At 43.6% G+C, this 22375-nt stretch overlaps 2 protein-coding genes across 3 annotated transcripts in view; one reads left to right on the plus strand and one right to left on the minus strand.

Annotated features, from left to right (window-relative positions):
* POU2F1 (POU class 2 homeobox 1) overlaps positions 1-9003 on the plus strand; it is a 72461-nt gene extending 63458 nt beyond the window's left edge. Inside the window, exon 17 of the mRNA XM_017830764.1 lies at positions 8823-9003. The gene's annotated coding sequence lies outside the window, so the exon portion shown is untranslated. The remainder of the gene's footprint in view (positions 1-8822) is intronic.
* Positions 1-22375, minus strand: part of CD247 (CD247 molecule) — a 51399-nt gene that overhangs the window by 2924 nt on the left and 26100 nt on the right. Inside the window, exons 2-7 of one of the 2 annotated variants that reach the window (XM_017830768.1) lie at positions 5879-5985; positions 4479-4532; positions 3466-3549; positions 2712-2747; positions 1603-1659; positions 119-157 (exon numbers count right to left, since the gene is read on the minus strand). In XM_017830768.1, coding sequence (XP_017686257.1) covers positions 119-157; positions 1603-1659; positions 2712-2747; positions 3466-3549; positions 4479-4532; positions 5879-5985 — 377 coding nt within the window. Of the gene's footprint in view, positions 1-118; positions 161-1602; positions 1660-2711; positions 2748-3465; positions 3550-4478; positions 4533-5878; positions 5986-22375 lie in introns of both variants that reach the window. The other variant, XM_017830767.1, reaches the window with a different exon arrangement.

Here is a 22375-nt window from a genome sequence, read left to right on the forward strand (position 1 = left end):
TGCTTTGAAAGCTCTGTTCCATCACATCCCACTGACAGTGCAGTTGGATATGTAACTACAGGCTACAATTAACCCATGAAGACAGGTGAGGGGAGCAGCTGCTGGATGTGTTGCCTACCTGGTAAACACCTTCATTGCCTTTGCCTCGCCGCCTCTGCTGCTTTGGGAAAGAAAAACAAGCACAGATTAATGGGTGGTTTTCCTTATCATGCAAAAATAAAGAACCCCCTGACTTCCCCTGTCCTGTACTGAGGGTTGGCAGCTGTGCTTGGCCTGGACCTGCTCTTCACAAAAGGGAAAACACCTGCTAAGTCTGGACCAGCCCAGACACGCTGCAAGGGCTCTGAAGGAGAAAATAGGATTGGAAGTAAAAGGAAATTATTTTGGTTTGCTGACGTATTTTCCTGTCATACTGTTACAGTGCTGCTATTCCTTTGATTAATTGGATGAATAGAGATTTGGAGGCATTCCTATAGACACTGACTATTTATATTAGACTATCAAAAACATGTGGCAAGGAGTAGTGCCTGCTACAGTTACAATTGCAGCAACCTCTTAAATGATCATATATCTAGAATGGGACAGGGGTTTTGGTGTTCTCATCCCTCCAGGAACAGAAACATTCATAAAAACACAGTGCAACTTTATAGACCCATAGCTCATGAACAGAGCTTGACTATGGCAAAGGGGCATCAGAACATAAAAGGGGAGGGGATTAAATGTCAGTGTTACTTCAGCATTTCTCAGCACTAAACTTTGCTTTGAAATGCCCCTTTTTTCATGTTTCAGGAGGAAATGAAAGGTTATATATATATATATGACATTTTGACATAATATAGAACCTCTGTAGGTCAGAGCAATTTTTCATGTTGCCATAAACAAGTGTTCCCAGATGGTTTGTTTTCAACACAAGCTCCCCTCCCCCAGCAGTTTGTGCACAGAGCAAAACCTGTCCATTTGCTGTAGCTGGAGATACAACTGGTATGTACCTTCCTAAATGTTTGAGAGGGGAGCTGGGGGAATGAGAATGTGTCCCCCATTCCTTATCTGAAGGCAGGCCCAAGGAGAAGCTCACACGTGGTTTCCTGTGCCTGTAATGCCATCCAGGCTCGGCAGCCCGTGGAGGGGGAACAGTGAACCTCCAGCTCCGAATTGCTCTGGAGAAACGTGCTCAACTTCTGTGAGTTGCTGGGCCACAGACATTGCAGCACTTGACAACAGACACTCCTTCAGCTACTCCTCACCCATCTCAGGCCCTCTGCCCACTCAGCCAGGGCAGCCAGCAGAGTTTTCTGTCCAAAAGTTGGAATGTTCTCTGCTGACGTTATTCAGCGCGCCCGGGGACGCTGCTGGTGTTTGTAATGCCAGTGGGACAAAGCTGCCTGGTCTCCACCTGGGTTTATGGCTTCTCTAAGACCAGAGCTACGTGTCTGTCCTGCTGCTGCACTGAACTGGTTACTACAGGAAACAGCTCCCAGCTGTAAGTGGGAGTGCTGTGCAACAAGGACACTGCCTCATGCAAGGGGCTGCTCCGTAAGGGAGTAGCAATGAAGGATTTTTCATACTGGGAAAAATTTCACCAGGAAGGAAAGTAAAACTCACCTCTCCCTTCATTCCGATTTCACTGTATGCCTCACCCATCTTGTCCTTCTGCAGTGCCTGCGAGCAGAGAGGGGGAAAGAGTCAGCTTGTTTCTAGAAAAGCCAAGCCAGCCCCTGGGTGACCACACTCCAAGCCTCTGCTTCTGGGGCTGCTTTGCCTTCAAAACTTCAGTCTGTTCCAGAGAAGAAGGGATAGCAGTGCGACTTGTCTGATGTGCATGTAAACAGATGCTATATGTGATGAAATCTGTGTAACATATCAATACCACCTCATCTCCAAACACTTGAATATATCTCTGCTCTCAGCCAAGTCATTTATCTAGATGAGTGCCAGACACTACAACCAAAGCTCCCCAAAGTAAAGCTTTAAGCAGCATTTGTTCAGGAGACAAACCCGACCATGAGGCTCAGGCCCAGAGAAAAGGGAATTCTTAACACTGCAGGGTGAAGATTAAGAAAAAGGAGCTCTTCCTTTCTTCCTCCATCTGGGGAAGCAGTTCCCAAACACTTACAAACCAGCTGTGATTAGTGTCTGACTCAATAATGATGGAGGCCAGCCTTGGAAACAAGCTCATTTCTCAGCAAGAACACCCAGAAAGACCCGAGTTAAGACATGGTCATTAACATTAATGTATCAACCCTTTGGAGCACAGACCACCACATCTAGCTGAAGTCAAATCAATTAAAGAGCTTCCTAAGAGGTTCCTAAGCAGCCACTCTTAGATGCACTGGCACTTGGCCTTTGCCAGAGAGCAGTCACAGAGGCTGGAGAGCAAGCACATAAAATACTGCAGCACTGATGACATGGGATAAAGGTTGGTTAGTCACTATTAGCTAACATGAAGGGATAAGCAGGTGTCTTGATCCAAATTCTTTTCCACGTCTCCCCAGACAGTCAGTGTTTTTCTCTTATCACAGAGAAGAGAGCAGAAATTTTCTAGCCAAAAAAAAAAAAAAAAAGGCTTGGGGGGGATTTGTTGTTTAAGAGGAGAAGTCTTTGAAAGCAGCTGTTAAATTTGAACCAAAGCTGAAATTGGGTAGAGGGGGAAAAGGTCTCCCATGAAACAGAAACTCCCCTTTCCAGCCACCCCTCCAGCGCTCTCTACTCACACTGTAGACAGTTTCCTGGGGATTCTTTCTTCTCTGCTGTAAAACAAAAGAAGAATGTTGCCCACAAGCTGCACCACCAGCATCCCCCTCCGCTTTGTACGTGCCTGTGCATTTGCTCTGTGGCACAGCTACGGCTCTGTGGACTTGCCCTGCCCATCACAGCTCATCTTGTCTCCCCCCACAAGGCTCTGTCCGGGCAACTTGTTCTCTGGAAAACTGATTTCCTTTTAATAATTTGTAAAACTTAGTTCTTCTCTGCTCAGTCCTTGCCGCTGTCACCTACGGGCAAGCCCTTACACGCCGATGCAGGAGGTTTTTCCCTCCCTTTTCCTTTGAAAGTGATGGGCTCTGCAGCAGAAACGATTGTTTGGGCCGCTGCTCCACTTTGTGGGCGCTTGTTTGGCAGCAGCACATGCAGCGAGCTCTGGTGGAACACCCACTGCTGCCTCGCCTGCTCCGCATCCGCCCCGGGCTGGGTGTCACTTCCTACCCCGGCTGGCTGCAAAAGCTCTCAGCAAAGTGACGAGGGAGAGGGGGGGGCAGAGACCAAAGGGCAGGGGGAGGTTTGCTCCTCTCCCCCCGCGCTGCCAACTCCCCAGTTACGACGCGGATCGTGTCGTTCCCTCTCCAGGAAGGCACTTGTGCTCAGCAAAGGCGCGGTGAGCGCCTTGCCTGCGTGTCTGAGCCGCGGTTACACACGAGATGGAAGGGACTAGATTAGAAGGAAGAAGGGGCACGTGTGGGAGGAGGTTACCTGGTGTCTCCCGCCCAGCTCGGGGTCTGCACCTCGCTTCGCCCCCAGAACGTCGTAGTCATCTCGGTGCCCACGAGTCAGCTTCTGAAACAAGAAAGCAAGAAGCTCGTTATCATGGACGCGATAACGAGGTAATAGATCTTGACTTAACACAGGAAAGAAAGGGAACCCAGCTTGGTTCACAAGTACTGTAACTGAGCTAGAAATTAATTTTACTCCTTATTGCAACTGTCAACAAAAATATCTACAACTAAGCCATGGAAATGACAAACAGTGGTCTGTGCAGCACAAAACTACAAGCTGCTGCATCAAGAACCTTTCTTAAGTAAAAATGAGTTGAAAAATCAGAGAGTGTGAGGAGGAGGGACTGACTTTCCTGCTTTCTCTGCCACTGGAGAGTGAAGATCCATGAGCTTTGTTTTTCTTGCAGAGCAGTTCATCTAAATCTGCATCAAGAAGCTGCAGGAATTTTATGGCCAACGCAATCCTCAGCTGGGAACAGTTACCTTAGACCAGGGCAAAGGAGGGATTTCAGGTCAGCATAACACAGCTGACAGAGTGCTACTGAAAAGGTGACAGGCTACACTTAAACTGAAAAATATTGCATTAGTGTTCATACATTACACAGTTAAACAGAACTCACAGCAGGATGTGGCTATGGCCAAAAGCCTGAGAAAAAAAAAAAGAAATTAAAATCAAAAGACAACTAGACATAGCAAAACTAGCTAGAGTTTAATGCTGCCATGAGTGAGCAATTTAGTTAGGAAAGACAGGCAGGATCTTAGCTCTGTCCTCTTTCAAGTCAGGAACCTACAGCCCAAATATCCATCTACCATCTGGCCAGATTGGTGACAGCAGAAACTGCCCCTGTGAGGTTTTATCTTTCTTCTTGTACAGCCTACTCATTAGCTGGATCATCCAAAGTTTTTCTAACCTACAGGCAACTCACTATAAGTGCCCAAAAAGGTCTATCCGGGTAACAGATTTAGAAACAAAGACCAGCAGTTACTTACATTGTACGTGTCATCCTGGCCTGGTCTCAGCTGCGGTTCAGAGGCCTGGCTAAGCTGGAAGAGAGACCAAAAGACCAAACCATAAGCAGAGAGACAGTGGCTCCCTTCAGTCCTTTCATTCCCTCTCTCCTACGAGTTACTCTCATCAGAAACAGGGCAACCCTATGGCACTGATGGGGCTACAGGCAGTACAAGCCACTGCTGCACTGGCACTTCTATCCCCACACCAGGTTGCTCTCAGCAGTCAAGTCATTTTACTTGCACATAACACCAGGTCGCAGGTCAAGACACCTGGGTTTGTTCCCTGCACTCCCCCCCTCGGGTTTTGTATCTCCATTCTGTTCCTGCCACAGTCCTGTGCCATAAAAAGTAGCTCCACCAGGCTATAAAATCACGGCTGCAGCCTGCATTAAGGAAAACTGGGTATCTGGGGTTGCTGCCGAGCATAAGCGCTCCCGGCACCCAAGTCCTCCAGCAAAAGTGCTGCCTGCAAAGTTCCTGGTGTCCTGCTGGGAATCACTGCTCCCCTCAGGAGCAGCACCTGTGGTGCCACCACGGTGGCATGAGTGGTGACTAACTAGTGGGTAAAGGATTTCCTTTCTGTAGCTACTCTGGTTCAGCTGCTCACACTATTTATGGGCGGCCAATTGCTGAGCCAAACTTTCAGGTAAAAAGGGGCAGTTTTAGGTCACTGAGAGCAGCTACTCTGTGTTCTAGTCTTTTTAAAGAAACCCATCCAACTACATTCTGTATTGCTTTAGCCTTCTTGAGTTATTACTACGTGTTAAATTTTTATTAAAAGTAATTCTCTAGCTGTGTTTATATTCAGGCGTAGAATCATGTTTGTGGCAATTACAAACTCCTCTCCCGTGGTTGTTTGGGTTATATCATCTGCATCATCATGCTCATACTATCAAAGATGTCTGAATTATTGAGACATTTTAATACATCCTTCACAAGCTTGTCATCTATCCTGAACTTTCTGTATATCCCTTTCCAGTGACAAAGCAGCAGAAAATATCCACATCGCGCTTGATCAGGCATTTCCAAGAACAATATCCAGAACCTCTGATGGCATCCATAACTGTAGCATCAAAACACTCTCATATCTCTTCCTCTCCGTTCATGAACCTTTGGAAAGAGCTTTTCCCCAGGTTACTCAAGTGAACACCAGAATCAGAGGAAAGTTAAAAAAAACAAAACAAAACAAAACAAAAACCAAAAAAAAACCAGATCAAAACAAACAAACAAAACAAAACAAAACAAAACAAAAAAGGAGAGAGAAAATAAACCAATAAAAATGTCTCATTCTAAGAGACTTGCTTGCTCTCCACTCCCACTTTTCAGACCAGCCCAACTAGTTTGCACCAGCAAAGCCGTCTGTGTTTGGTTAGACTGACCTTGGCTTTCACAAACAGCGCTGTCATGACGACTGCGTAGAGGAAGAGGAATCCATCCAGTAAGTAGCAGAGTCTGGGATCTGTCAGTCCAAGAACTGATGTAGCATCTGTACAAAAACATCAGATACATCAACAAACAAGGCCGTTGGTACCACTGGGTGCTTGAAGGCATAAATGTGGGAGTGCTGCATAGCTCTACTTGAAAAAGTAACCAATATAAGGGCAAATGTCCCTTTGCAAAGGAGATGGAATTCGGAATATGAGAATCCTGGGATTAATCAGGTAGAAAAGGACCACAGGAAGTCCAACCCTCTCTCTAAACAGGGTGAGTTAGACCAAGGATTGCTAACACTGCAGTTACTGCAAGAAAGCCTCACACAGAGCATCTGTTTTCTGGCTTCTTTTATATTTCTGAAAAGAATCTCCTGCAGGGATTCATTACTGGTTGGGGATTCCTTTATCAACTAACTCTTGAGTGTGTGTGAGAAAACACATCTGTTTGGAAAAAAGTTTTAGGGAAGAGCTTCTTAGGAAAAAAGATTTGTGTTAAATGTAAAGAGAGATTGACACTATCGTATTCAGTGGGAGACTCAGGCTGAAATCACTACTCTGCTTTATTTAGATCTCCTACTACCCTAATTGAGATCTTGATGTTCATTTACTCATCCGTGTTGCATATATTTATATGTCAAAACAGTAACACTGTTGGGTTTTAGCAGCTAAAACTGATGAAACTGCCCCTGTATCAGTTTGTAAACACATAGCAAATTCACAAAGTATAGTTAAAAAAATCAAAGCCTAACTAACTATAGATCCAATATGCAGCTCAGGGTCCATCCCCAAAAGGAAAAGCTGTTATTAAAAAAAAAATAAAATTACTTAGTAATTAATCTGAGTTGTGCTTTTTGCAAAAAATTCAAGGGAGTTAAAAAGAGAAAGACAAAAATGATCAATAGCCTGTGAAGCCCTTTGATGAAGATAAATTGAAAAGAACAGGTGTGATTCATCTCCTTCCTAAGGTGAACAAAGCGTGGCAATTCTTATTAACCACAGGTGATGGAGGGTAGTTGAACTACCCAGTGCTGAGTTACTCCAGTGCTCCATTCCACAGGCTGGGATTTCTCCCCAGCCCTTCGGGTCACCCTGATGACTCCTTTAGAGGACATTTGCAGATGACATTCAGGTGTCACACACACACCACCACGAGGAAAGTCTCCTTAGCAGAGATATAGTCAATGGTGGTGGCCTGTTGCACTGCTCAAGTTTGCTTGTATTAACTAGGAGTTCACATTCTTTTTTTTTAAACAAATCCATGGAAATAGGATTAAATTCCTAGATGGTTTCTCTTCTCCCCACCTCTTTTTCCATTATTTAAAAAATATAGTTCGTAGCACTTTATAAACAATAACCTTCGCCACATTTCTTCAGGATTATAGAATTTCACATACATGGGACAAATAAAGACAGAGAGATTATTTGCCCAACATTGTATATTAAACCAACAAACAAGCTGAGGTGAACTTCCCAAAGTTTTTCTTCACAGGGCAATATTTTACACCAGAGTTGGTTCAACATAAAATCAGCCTGAATCACATTTGACTTGGTAGGTAAAATGCAGCATTAGGGAATACAGCTCTGCAGCACCCAGAGGCAATTTGTTTCTAGCAGTAATTCAGCTGCTTTCCCATAGTGCAGCAGTCTGCCCAGTGTTCCCTGGCCTTGAGCTGGATGTGTCCAGAACACTTCCAGGGATGGTTCCTCCTCCCTTGGGAACCTGTTCCAATGCTTAACCACCCTTTCAGTGAAGAAATTTTTCCTAATATCCAACCTGAACCTTCCCTGGCACAACTTGAAGCTACTTCCCCTCATGCTATCTGTTAGTTCGTGTCATTTCTTTCCTTAATATGTTTAACCTCTGCATTCTTTAAAAGAAAAAAAAAAGAAGAAAAGTACAGAGCACTTTCTAAATAATAAACTTTGCAACAGGTTTTTGGAGTAGAAAGTGAGAGAGAAAAAGACAGAAGATACAAAGCCTGTTGAAACAAAGGTCTAAGAGAGATAGGAAGCATAGTGAACAAGTAGCAGTTAAAGCAGTGAACATACATTCACGTAAACAGGACCAGTTTGGGTTTTTAAATATCTAGAGGAGAGGTTACTGCTTACCCAGTATTTGCACAACATGCACAAACAGGTCCCTTAGGCACCACCAAAATGTATGTTCTGTCTCTCATCAGCCCTAAGCCGTGGCTTGAGGGGCTGAGGCCAAGGCTGCAGCACTGCAAGGGATTGGAGCTGGGCAGAGCCAAACCTGCCAGGCTGGAGGGAGCAGTCACACTCAGATGCCTCACACAGAGCAAAGCACAAATCATAAACATTTCACTGATAATTCCCACTTTTTTAACCTCACAGATTACCCAGTGCCTACTGGAAGTTGCACAGCATCTTTCCAATAGTAACGTATCGGTGTTTTACCAGTCCAAATTTCAGCAGTCCAGTGAAATGCAGAAGGGGTTTAAAGCAAGATGTCTAAATATAGGCACAGAGCAGGGCTTGTGTCAGGTCACAGGCTGGCAAGGAATGGGAACCTTGCATGGGAAATGATGACAAACTTACTGCTTAAAAGTGCCTCAGTCAAACAGCATCTCTGTCTCCTGATATCTGAAAGCAGCAGAGGCACAAGTCGGTGCCCAGGTGAACAAATACACAAGGGCTCGAAGATGAGGTCACTTGGTCAAGGGGGAAGGAATAATGATTAGAAAGGTTGCATTTACTCTTGCTCACCATGTGCTCCTCTGCAAGGAGCTGCACAGTTATAGTGCCCATTGCGTGGCAGGGATGACATTTACTGGCAGACCTGGGAGACCATGTGGATGTTAAGGACAAACAAAAATAAACTTATGCAACTTAAACTTACAGCATTTGGTAATTACTTTTTTTTTTTTAGGAGTCTGTGCAGGAGAAGCTCTGGAAAGCTTTGTACAAGGAGCTGACACAGCCTGCGTAGGGATATGCAGAGCAGTGGCAGATGAGATGGCAGGAAAGGAGATGGAGTCAATAAGTGGAGCTGCATTTCATGACCAGGTTGCCAGCCCTTCTCAGTCCCAAATGCCTGCCAGTACATTTGGAATTCCTTCACAAGCTGTGCTTCTGCTGCTGAGAAGTTTCTTCCCAACATTTCCTCCTTCCAAAGCTTGGACTTCTGCTGCCCTCCTCTTCTCTGCTCCCACCCAGCAATGTAACCCTGCTCTCCCCCGTGCCCAGGCATTCTCTGCTGCCGCTTTAGGTCCCTGCACTCACATATCTGGACCCCAGGCTGGCATCTCCCTCATCCTGCTCCATACTCACACCTCTAAAGCAGCTCTGCCAGCACCTCTGCAACAACTCTCTGCGGCCTTCTACTTTTTAAAGTACAGCAGGGCGGGGAGAAAAGAAAAGGTCATTCAGACCAAGTGCTGCTGACAAGAAGGTAAGAAAAAACCCTCCAGCAAGACCCCAGCAGCAGCAACCCTACCAGCCGAAGGAGAGGAAGCCCTGGGGCCGGGGAGGGAGGCCGTGCTGCGGGCGCTCGCCTCTACGAGAGCCCTTCGTGGCAGCTCGCCCGGCGCTGTGGTTTCAGAGAGCAGCTTCAGCCCCCCAGCTCAGGCCCAGCAACAGCCTTCCTGCACGTGGCCCTGGGTTTGTCTCCAGCCACCTGCCCACCTGCACTGCCGGCAGCCCCCTGCTCCAGACCGGGGCAGAGCTGGGGAGTCCCAACACCCCCATCCAGGCACACCCACGCTGCTCCTCAATGTGCACCAGGCAGGGAGGCTGCACACCAAAGCTGCCCCTCACTGCTGGCTCAGTGCATGGGGTTCACCCTGAAGTGAATCACTGAAACATGGCCTGGACCCTTGAAACATGCCAGCACATTCCTTTTTAATAGGATTTTCCTCCTCTGACGTTTTTAGTGCGCATCTGGATTGAGTTAGACCATGGTTCCTGGTAATAGTTTAAGAAATACAGACCGTAAAAGCTGAGCTACTTGTAAATCCAGATTAAATCTGTCCACCATAAAATTTTCTCTCTCCCATGGCCCTCATTAAGTGATTCATTTAAGAGTTTTACTTTTAGGGGTTACCAAAATTCAGTAACATGGCTATAAATGAAGCGTTTTATCTTCCCCAAAACTGAGTTTCTCAGTAAAGCCCATGAAAACCAATCCCAGCACATGAGATTTATTGATGCAGCTGTGGTTACATTCAAAGGCAGATCCTGCAGTGCCTTCTCCCAACAACCAAGAGCTCCCACAGCTACATGCCAGGGCAAAGCAGGCAGCGTTTCTCTGATGCCACCATCAGACAGCCCAGCCCAAATGTCTGAAAGTTAGCCAGCTAAAATTTGGAAGATAATCCTGTTCATAAGGAATGTAGCTATCCTGGGTTTTATTTATATATTTCTATGGTTTTTTACTTGTAGATATAAATAACAAACAAACCTGGGACACTCCAAGACTGGAGAAGCAGAGGCCAAATCCTCCTTCACTCGCAGAAGGAAGAGGCTCCTCCACCATTGTTTGGGCACACTGATGGAAAAATCTGAGCAAAAACAACTGAGGGAAGAAAAAACCTGGATTACACCAGGCATGGTGTCTTAACAGCTCTGATGTCCATGATAGTCAGTCATGAGAAATAAGTGAATGGAAAGGTGTCCCTTGCATCAAACCCAGTGTGTGGAGTCAGGAGGCTCCTCACTTCATGCAGGGACAAAAGATAGTCCTGCTGATCATTAAATTATATTAAGATTACAGGGTCGAATAAGACTTTCAGCTTAAAACTTCTCCACTACCATATCTGCAAAACCAAGACACCCAAGGAAACGCAGCAGGAAGATACAACTCCACCACAGCAAAATGGCATTGAACTTGCTGCCTGAAAAAATGTCCAGCCACTTGCTTTTTCAAAAAAAAGCTAAAAACTATTTACACTACTAGAGGGGTTTTGGTTTTTTTTCTCTCACCACCAGTTCCTTTAATGCTGAGGAAAACTCTTGTATTCATCATCAGTACCCCATCACATATTTATGAAACACAACATGGCCCAAAGCAGAGCTCGTGCCCATGAAATTCAGAATTAGCGTTTGTTGTCCTCAGATTTAAATCCAAGGGGGAAGCTGCTGATATGATCGGGATTCAGGTTACAATACCAGATGTTAGGCAGCCTGAATGATGACATTTTTTTATGTTCTGGGTCATTAGCTTCCACTTTTTTACACCAATGAATGTTAGCGCTATGGAAAGTCAAGTTAAGATGCTTTAGGATTCTTGTGACTCCTACTAGGATCCCTTTTGGGGAGGTACTACTACAAAATTTAAATAATCCAAGTTTCCCTCTGGTTTATTTGGGAAGAAACAGATTTAAAAAAAGAAAAATATTATAATGCCACAATGGGCCAAATATTGGTGCCCCTGCCTGTGGCAGGGTGGTTAGAATTAGATGATCTTTACGGTCCCTTCCAACCCAAACTATTCTATGATTCCATGGTTTTCTAGCACATCATGGAATAAAGACTCCAATAAATAAAGTCCAGGGTACTGTAACAGGAACAAGACCAGTATATCTCCAACAGCTGTTTGATTTGTGGGAAGAGGAATCAATGTGTGCAGAAAACAACAATAAATGATCTACCTTTTGAACCTGAAGATGAAGAAGATTAACTTTGAGTATATAATTAAATAAGGCAATTTTTTACCCTCCAAATCCTTCCAGAGCCTCCTCAGAAACAGAAAGGAGGGGAGTGCCTTGCTTATCTCTGGAAGGGGACTCCTTCCTTCATCAAAACAGTCAGTCATTCTCAGAATAAGCAACTGCTTTCACTTCTCAGTTTAGCAAGAACTTGGTGCAGAGGGCTTTCCTGAAGCAAACCTGCTGTTGCCTCCTAGAGACAGCAAACCATGTGCAGGGCGACTGCAGGACCTGGATATCACCAAGCTTGGGTGACAGATGCCACCTGTGCAGCTCTGTCAGCTTTTGGAGGGGTGTTAGATCAGACACATGTGCTTTTACAAACCCATCTTCATCAGGGATAGCAAAAGTTTAATCTAGTTAATACAAAAGGTGTTCCCTGCTGTAAATTTTCTGTTGTCTAATCTAGTCTGGTGTTAAGTGTACAAAAAGGCAAGAGTTATTATTCAAATGGTTGTTTCTAGGTCAACTTAGCCCTTTCCTTCCCCTGCCAAGCCTGTCTCACAGCAGTAACTCACCCCAGACTGATTTACAACCGGGTGGCCTTTTCATGTTTAGCTTCTACAACCCAATGCATATGATGGAGGACTGCTTAGAACAATTCAGCCCACAGATCTCACTGGGAATCCCAGAGAGACTACACGCTGCAAGGCTGAAGAGACACTAAGTCAGACACGAGATGCTGTTGATCACAATCAGATGTGTTTCTCTGTTCAGTGAGCGCTTCACAGGCAGTGGCAGACGTTTGTCTAAGCACTTTCAATTAGCACTTTTAAGTCAGACTTTTACAGAAAGCAGTGGAAAATAGGGTTATGCTAAACAGCTTGCAGCTACCTCACTGCCAATGGCCCCAGTAATCAAATACACTGATAAAGTGAAGAACAATTCCCGACCAGGAGATTTATAAGGCAACCCCACACCCTTTCATCCCAGTTTCAGACTTCCAGAAGTCATTAAGCTTATGCTGGCTATCATTATTGGGGGGAAATGGCTTTCTAACTGGCTTTCTAATAATGGCTTTCTAATGGGTAGTAAAGTAGTAGAAATATCCCTGCACAAAATATTCCAAGTCTGTCAGCAAGCACAGACGTATCAGTGTGTTTTCTTCTTGTCTCAGTGTCAGGGAAGGGAGGGACTACTTTGATTTCACAGCTCGTGTCAAACTAAGTGTAGAGATGCACAAGCCCAACAAGAGCCTTAACAGGGCTGTTTTGTCTCAGACTGAGCTGAATTGCCACTCCCTTGATTCACTGCAGGCAGAGAAGAAAGGTAAAATATCCATCACGACAATGCAAGCTAAGGGTGGAGGTGCTGGAGTGCTGGAGGGAGAATTGCAGCTACAAGGCTTTTTACAGGGAAAAGTCAGCCCATGAGCAATTCCTTCATTCCTTCCCTTGCAGCCAACATGGACCAAAGCTGGGACATTTACAGGAGCCATCCCTGATGGATGGTTAAAGCCATGACTGTACACTCATGACAGCTAACCCTCCTGGAATGGAACCAGCTTTCCTTTCCTTTCTCCAGGATCAATTCCCACCTAAACTTGCTGATAACATCGGATCTAACTGGTGCCAAAAGAGCCAGAGTCAGGAAGGGCACCAAACCCCAATGCTGAAAGCCATCCTCTTTTTTTAGGTTAAGCCTTATAGGAACATTTTTCGAAACCAATGTCATCCGAGGATTGCAACCTATTCCTCATAGAATGTTTTTCAGTAGATAAATATCATGACTGAATCTTAAGGAAGACAGACACATGAAAAGCTATGGAAAGGCTGCAAGATTTACCTCAGCTCATCCAGCAGGACAAGTGGGAGCTGCCTGTTCTAAGACCTGCAAAGCCTCAAGGTGTTTCCGTTGCAGTCCCTGCACAGACACCCACTTGCAAGAGGGCTTCTGAGGGTGAAGAAATTATTAGTGAAGCTTGGTGTCAAGCGGAGAAATAGTTAAATCATCTACAGAGGCAGTGGCAGCCTCAGGTTATGAAGCAGGAAGGAGGTTATACCGGCCAACGGCTGAGGCTCTAAACCTTGTAGTAACTACACACATCAGGGGGGGCAGAGGTTTAGGAACAGAACCCTGCTGCTGACCCACTTAGAGGAGAGCTGTGCATGTCATGTCGTGCCTCTGGTAGAAGATGCACAGACAAAAAACCCCCCCGTGCAACAGCAGTTACGGACTGAGGGAAGAGAAAGGTTGGTTAAGGACTTGGTTTGGTACTGATTCCCTGCATATCCTGTTTGCAGCATTGCTCACCAAAGCTTGGCCACAATGGTAAGAGTTTTGGGGAATATTCCACTCTGAACATGGAGCATTTCACAGGCCCCGATGGGCAACCTATCACAAAATGGGAATATCACAACAAACCTTCTCTGGGTCCTCGACGGAGTCCTTCAGCGAAGGGTCTCAGAACAAACTCTAACTCCATGAATTTAACTCTAAGTCACGATTTCCACTTGGGAAAAGAAAGAATTGCTTCTTCCACCTCTGAAGTGTTCTTCCTCTGGTTTGGGAGCGTTCACATTTTCACAGCATGTAGCAGTTACACAGCTAAAATTTTACGGCAGAGTAAAACACCGCTAAAGAGAACAGGCTTCGATCATGGACCTGCAAGTGGGGCACAGGGACATGGCTTTATTTATCCCCATTAACACCTCACTGCTGAGGCCTGTGCTCCTCTGTCAGGTGATAAAACTGTGTCTGGCACACCTCCATCACTGCATTTTATTACAAGCCACCGGAGGGTTTACACTCAGTTTTAGAAAACCATCTCGGATGGCATTACAGGATAAGGCAGGGGGACAAAAAAAAGCTGTATTCTGAAACATACCTTCTCATACATAGGTAGGAAATGGCAAATATGAAGGGTGTATATATAAATTTTGACTAAATTAAAGGTTGTTAAAAAGCAATACATTCCTGTGTGGGGTGGGGGAAATAGGAGGAAAGAATTTCCTTATCATTGATGACTTTATGCAATACCTTTATTTCACCTGTTAACTGTCAAAAGTATTGAAGTGCTCTCAAAACCTCAGACTCTAGAAGCTAGTACCTTCTTAATTGCTTCTCCATGGAGCCAGACTTGTGGAAAAAAAAAACAAAAAAAAAACCCAAACAAGAAAAAAGACCCCAATCTCTCAACAGGAAGAAAATTTCCTGTATATTTGCAATATGAGTTCAAACCATCCTATGTCAGTGTTTGCAACTGAGACGAAACAATTATGATTTACTCATATTTACACTGCATGCAACTAATATTAAAATTTAACAAGTTAATTCCAGTAATCAATATATACACAGTATATGTAGTATACAATACTACTGGAAACTTGGAAACTCATGGGCTGTCACAAATGATTTACACTAATTTCATCCACAGCACTAATTTTATCCCGTTGTTTTTTCTTCTGCATTTTTCATTAAAATATTTTCCAGAAACTGTGCACACAGAAGTCCCACTTTGTTGCTTATGACTGGATTTAGTTTAGTTTTGTTTCCCTGGAGGAATGTCATCGCTATTTCAGAGGATTCAGAATTCCTTGTATTTATTCTTCACATCTTAATGTAGACAAGTAGCTCCCAGCCACTTACCAGATATAGTTTAGAGAACAATTCTGTTCATATCTTCAAGTTTTAGAGCACCTACCTGAAGCAGCCACTTAAGATGGTATATTATGTTGTCTCTGATTTTTCTCACTCAGACTAACTTTGTAAGTGTAGCACCATGCACTGCACCATCACTGCACTCATCGAATTGCTTGTCAATCTCATAAAACGTGTTCCTTTTAAGGTATTTAATGCTGCTTCTAAAATAGATGAAAATTCTGAAATTATATTTACTTTAAACACCCCCTCTCTCCCCACAAAAAGCCGTATCGGGAAGCCTCTGAGATGTGCAGGGAGATAAAAAGGCTGCGTGGAAACTGTGTTTGTTTTCTTTCTATGTGCGGCTGAGATGGAGTTAGAATGCAAAGGAAATTTATATGAGTTCCATTTTTCATAGCACTGGGAGCTTAGGTAAGCTTTATTCAAAGCACAGTGTTAGAAAGTGCAGTCACAGAACTGTTGGATTGTGTGAAAAATTGCCGATTGATCAAATGCCCACAGAAAATAAATTTTCTCCTAAATGTGAAAAGGATCCTTAGCATTTCATTTACTTTTGCTGTGTACTCTCTATGAAAAATCTTTCTTCTATCTGTTACAATTTCTTCTTGCCACGGAACCATTTATTGTGTTTTGTACTCCCTAAAAACACGTAACACAAAAGCTGGGCTGCCCATGGGCTTGTATAGAGCAAAACACTCTCCTCCCTCAACACAAATACTTTTCTGAGATTAGCTTTGATTAATCCATAATTCATTCACGTCTGGACTTTGTGTGTATTCCTAATATGATAAAGGGGAGGAGGGAAGGTACTGGGGACAAATATTACTTCAGGGTGCCTCATTTGTGCCTCCAGGAGTTTCATGTATATGCAAGCCTGGAATTAATCCCATTAAGCAAAGTGTCATCCCATAAAATTAGCCATTGGATGTGCATTAATTATTTCAATCTACCTCCTTGAAAGCTGTTGGGAGAAGTTGCCCTGTTTTTACAGGCAAAAAAAGTAGAGCTATTCAAACTGACAGCACTCAAGAGGGTTGTATTGAGGTTTATCGCATCCAAACGGAGGAATAAACACAAGTGAGTGTAAATAAATGTCCTGGCTCTCTTCCTACTAAAGACCAGATTTAGTAGTGGGGTGAATTCATTCTCCACACCATTGATTTCAAGAGAAGAGAGCACAGTCCATTTAGTAAGAATAGGTTTAGCCCCAGACACACATCCACCTTCAAGGACGCACAAGAAACAGGGAGTGATAGTCAATAATTAAAAGATAGATGCAAATGTGTTTTTCTAACACAGTATTCATTATACAAGAAATCTTCACTTACTGTAACAAACTGAAGTTTGGTGAGTATGATGCTACGGATTTTTTTTCTGGAAAATAAAACTTTTCATTACTCTTTAGATTCATTCTATTCTAACCCTGCTTTTAGAGTAACTTGTCGGTTTGTTCTTCTGCAATTCATTTTCGGGTTCCTATACACCACGGGTCAGCAAAAAAATTAGTTGCCTCCGAGCCCTTCAATTTAAACAGCATTATTTTTCTAGAAATACATCCCAAAGTTGCATTTCTATTTTATCAACGAAAATTAGCTATGGTTTGCTCCAAGTCCATTGCAAGAGCTACATTAGAATGATTTACTACAGGGCAAAAAAGTCGGGAAGGACCGGATGGTTCAGCTCATTGCACAGGACCAAATATATCTACTTAACTCTCCAAACATTTTCTCTGAAGAAGGGCACAGGACATGCACAAAACACAAAGGTCTAAGGGAAAAGACCATGTGCATCAAGCAAGAGAATTTTGGCTTTGTAACCTGCTCTACTAGATACTGCTGAGAATGTAAAACTGATCCACAAAACACGACGGATGAAAATTCACAGTATGTTTGTCCTGTCAGTCGATGTTCTGCTTGGACATGACAAAAAAATTAATTACCTAATAGATTCCATGCAGTCACCTGAAATTTCTAGAATGCTGTCACATAGTGGGTTTTTATCTAATTAAATACACACACAGAGATGGAGGTAGAGCTATAGAGCAAACATTTTTTAAATTAAAAAGATAAATTTAATTTCATATGCTGGAAAAAAAAAAGAATAAAATTTAAACAGAGAAATAATAAAACTGCGTAGACCTTAGATAATTTCATTTTGCCAAATTATTGCCTAAGCCCTCACAAGCCAAATTTCCCTGCTAAAAGCCCTGTCCTCCTCCACTTACATATCTCAGTCTCATGAGTTTATGATCAGAATAGTTAAAGTCCCAAAAGAGAAAAAGTCTGACCAGCAGGGACAGAGAAAGTGTCTGTTCAGTTATTTTATTACCATGCTAACGACTGATGATCCAAACCCCATGGTTTTAAGACATAGTTCACCAACATGGAAGCAGTATTTCTTTTCTTTTCCCTGCCACATTTGCAGCAGTATTATAATGCTTAACAAATCTATGCAAAACTATTATGTACTCTTCAGAAGGAGAAATTGGATGACAGTTTTATGGTGCTATTTATAACCTGGGTAAAACTAAATAAAGTATCACACTGAACATACTGCTTCACTTAAAATTCTCAGCTGACTACAACACAGAAATACCCTCTAGACAGGCTGTTCAGAGATTAGTGTTTCTGCAGCTTTTAAGAGATTAAATTATGCAGCTGATTATGCTATCTGCACAATAACCCAATGTAGAATTTATGCACGACCAATTTGTAATTCAAGGCACAACTGTATCATTAAGATTTTTAAAAAATCACGTTTTGAAGTCAGTTGTACTTTCATTTTTTTATGAAGTGTCAGTAAATTATATCTTAAAACCAAAATAAACTCTGCCATTTGAATCTATTTTAGCAGATTACTGCAATACTAGTGAAGGGAGTACATTTCTCTCTTTGCATACAGACTCGCTTCTAATCAGGAACATATTCTCCTTTTGCAAGCTCAGAAAGACCAAGTCCTACTGGCATATGGACAGCTTAAATTTTATCATCCAGGAAGTTATGCATCAGTGTTGAAATCCATGACCAAAGCTCTAAATAAAGTTATTAACACATGTGGGTCAACATGTGAACAACTGACTTCCAGAAACCCTGACTGATTCTACTTATTTCCACAGAAATGTTTTGTGCTTATTCTGGCTTGATGGTGTCTGATGGCATCAGCATTTTCATGGAACTAAGTTATAGTCATTTTGTTCAATAATTACTCACTTTACAACTGATAAAGCAAACTCAATATATTTGTTTTCAGTCAGGAATGGTATTTTATTTTTATTATTGGGCAAAAGTGAAAGAAGTCGGTTCCACATGCGGCTTGCAATGTTACAGAGAATTTGGCATTACTCTCACAGCTGTTTTTCTCAAGTTCCTCAAGTGCCAAATGCAGCCATTAATTAAGAACAGAACCCTAGCAGTTTCTGAAAAAACGTGCCTGCCTTTATTTTAAAATACACTTTATAACGTTATTAGGTTACATGGGAATCAAAACCTGTAGCACTGAGGTGATAACCATGTGTTGAAATCAGAATGATCCTACTCACACAACTGATGCACAAACTTCCTGAGTTCTTGTCAAAAGGCCAAGAAAGTGCATTTTATGCAGACAATCTTAATGTTGCAAAATGATAGAAAGCAAAGTGATGTCATCAAATTATTTTCTGTAGTTACCTACAGACTGTTCAGTGCTTGTCCTATTTTAAAAATTTTTCTGTGCTTTAAAAAGTTAGACAAAATAGGACTTTTAAGCACAAAAAAGTGATTGAACTTGCAGTTTAATGCCATTCTCAGTGCTGGTCAGGATAGTCCAGAGAGGAACAGAAAACATGGAGCCATGACATCAGCCAAGGACACTTTTATGCTTGCTGCTCCCCTGGACATTACACACTAGACACTCTCCAGGCTGGTTTCAATAATAGCTTTATAGCCATAGTTAAGTAGAGAATTACTACTTTATTATCCTTTGCAGACAGAAAAACCACATTCCTTTCACCTACATGACTGGCTCAATTCTATGTTACAGCTTTCCATCCTGACCACTAATTGTCCTCTTGTCAGGTTTTGTTAACGACGTGCTTCTCTCTGTAAACATTGTACAACACTATAGATATTACATGATTTATGCTTGTCTTTTATATTCTAGATATGCTGTGCTTTGATCAGGAGGGACCAGATCTGTGTTTCAGTGTGGACCGTACAAATCAGGGCTCAATGCCATACCCTCTGAAAACCAAACGTGTTTTCCTGCTCCGACACCCGGCTGCTGCATCCCGGTGAAGCCTCAGAAAATCCCCCCTCGTTTCCCAGAGGGAGCAGCTTTCCCTGCATGCTGCATGAAATCAGTCTCAGGCCAGCCAGGCCATTTTGGAAGCTCCTCGGGAGCCGCTTGCCTGGCAGATCACCTGTGATTTTTCTGGTTTAGTTTCTCCTGCCAAAGGGCAGGACACAGGGTCAGTGGAGGAGGGAGGGACGTGCTCCCTGCATTTACTCCCCTCCAGCACCTGTGCCCCATTGCCACAACACAGGCTGTCTTCTTCTGCCAGAAATCTCCATCCTCCTTGTCTCTTGGATCAGGTTGATATCACTAAGGTCAAGTTTATTTTTTTCTATTCCTTTTCTTCAACCTTTTTCTCCTTGTTCAAAGCAACCGATTTCCAGGAGACATTGCAGTATTTCCAAGGCCTGGTTATGAAATGGCTTGTGCACACTTTTTACACGGATCTGTTCCCATGCTCTGAGGGAATAGTGGGGGGGGCCGTGCTTGCTGGTCTGACAGCAACCACACCATCCATGCCCACCGAGTCCTTCCACTCCTGAGCTGCAGCAACAAAACAAGGCTCCTGGTCCCTCCCTCACACACACCCCAGCCCCTTCGTAGCCTCAAAGCGAGACATTTCGCTTCCCCTCGACAGATACAAATCTGCTCCCCCTACACACCCGCCCCAGCAAACACACATCTGAGACTCTCCTCTGCTCAGAGAGGCAATACCAGGTGCGCCTGAGAAAGCACTTGCTCAAAGCAGCTGAAAGCTGCTCTGACTGAGATAGAAGTTCTTACCTCAAAATGAAGTAAGTGTAGGAGACAGCTTTATAATTTCAGGGCTCTTCAACCTCTCTCTCTCTCTTTTTTTTTTTTTTTTACAGGAGGGAATACAAAAACCCTCAAAAAACAAAGTGCTTGACTAAAACAGGGCGACATCTTAAATCTGGGTCAGAGGCATCCTTTTTCCCAAACTTGGGACCCTAAGGAGACTGGGCAAGCAAGCAGTGCCCTGAGAGACACAGAGAACAATCAGACAGGCGACCCCACGGGCTCAAGAAGCAGCAGTAACACCTGAGATCAGCGTCCCAGTGCTCCGTGTCAGACCCTGGAGAAAGACTGCACAGGTTTTCAGCCAGCCAGGCAGGCACAGCGCCAACCCCACTACACAGCGTGAGCAGGGACTGCTGGTCCTTTGATGTTTCTGCCTCCAAAGAAAGCCCTTTTGACACCCTCAGGGCAATATGTGTATGACACGTTCTTACACACCAGCACTTCTTTTTAAGCCAGATGTTGGTGGCAAGGGGTTGTTTGTTTGCTTTCAAGACGTGGCTGTCTTTGCAGGAGTTGTCGCGTTCATCCAGGGAACGGGATATTCCTGGAGAGCTCAGCAGGGAGAACCAAATGCCTCAGCATAGAATGTTGTGGACCTCTGCTGCTGGAGGTGAAAAATTTGCCTCTCAGCACGTCCCGGGAGCTTGGAGGAAAAAAAACCACCACTAAACGATCTTGTGTTGTAGAGCCAGACTCAGAGCTACACTGCCAGGGCAGGGTGAGTGCAAACCCTGCCAGAGACGCTAAGGCAGAAAGGGAAGGTAGCAAGGTTGTTTCTATTATTTTCTTCTATTTTTTTGTATAAGTCAAAATACAGATCTTTTTCCAGTCAAAGGCAGCTTTGACTCTGGAATCAAAATTGCCAGAGGGAAAAAACAAACTCACATTCATGCAGAGTAACCACTAATACACAAATTCTCTCTCCTTCTCTTTTGTGAGAGGCGCCACAAATAGCAGCATGAATTTTCTGAATATTTTTTGCCAACTCCCACTCCTTCATAATGAGCAACTGGAAAGTTTCAATCTGAATAATTGACTTCATAGATTTAGGGAAAAATAAGTCAAGTTGCTATGTCAAAGGGCAAAAAAGCCCTGTTTGTGTTCTCTGGAATATACTGTACTGGCTCCCATGAGAAAGCAACAAAACACGGAAGGCAGAATAAACATCCAGAAGTTTAAATTCAAGTCATATGAAGTTAGGCTATATCTTTCTCATAAGGAATACAACTTCTAGGTAAACACACAATACAGCACCGCTCACACAGCTGCAGTATTTTAGAACTTCTGGTATTAGCTGCAGTTCGAAACGCAAAGGCATCAAAATATTTGTATTTGAAGGTTTTCTTCTTGTTCAAGAAGACTACACCACTTCATTCCAAACTGGTGGTGGAGTTGGAAAAATCAAAATAAAAATCTGTACTGAACTTTTGATAAACATCTTCAATTCAACAACGCTGGGTTTGCCTTTTCCCCGTTATTTTGCATAGATGTTGCCTCAGAGCATTCTGCTCCTGAAGTGACTATTGATAAACCAGTGACAAATACACTGAAAGAAATACAGGGATATAATAGGGTTCTGCTAGTATACCACCTTCCAGAGCTGCAGGACTTGGCTAAATCAGTTTTACTACTCGGTTGAAATGAGCACCTCAAACTTTTTTGGTTCGCCTGTTGCCATTTTCTCTCACTTGGGTGCAACATTCTCTCTGTCTTTCCCTTCCACACAAACATGCATGCAATACCACATACCAGGACTGTATGTGCATATATATACATATATATCAATATACATGGGGGAGTGGTGGTGTATCCATGTATATGTGTATATAGAGATATATCCACATTCCCTCTCCCAAGCCATTTCTTCTCACTGCCTTGGTGGGTTACGGAGCAGAGCAGGGAGGATGCTCAGCCAAGAAAATCAGCCGTGAAACACCAGAGAATTCCACTCAGGGGGAAAAAAGCATGAAAGGAGGAGAGGTTCAGCCATGAAAGCAGCCACCTGCCCTGCTTTGCCTGGGTGCAGGAGAGCCTCCCTGCCTCCGCTCTCACGAGCAGGAGGGTGCCGGGCACTGCACCGCCTTTG

Source organism: Lepidothrix coronata, unplaced genomic scaffold (genome assembly GCF_001604755.1).
Source record: "Lepidothrix coronata isolate B3197 unplaced genomic scaffold, Lepidothrix_coronata-1.0 Scaffold183, whole genome shotgun sequence".
Taxonomy (NCBI): Eukaryota; Metazoa; Chordata; class Aves; order Passeriformes; family Pipridae; genus Lepidothrix; species Lepidothrix coronata.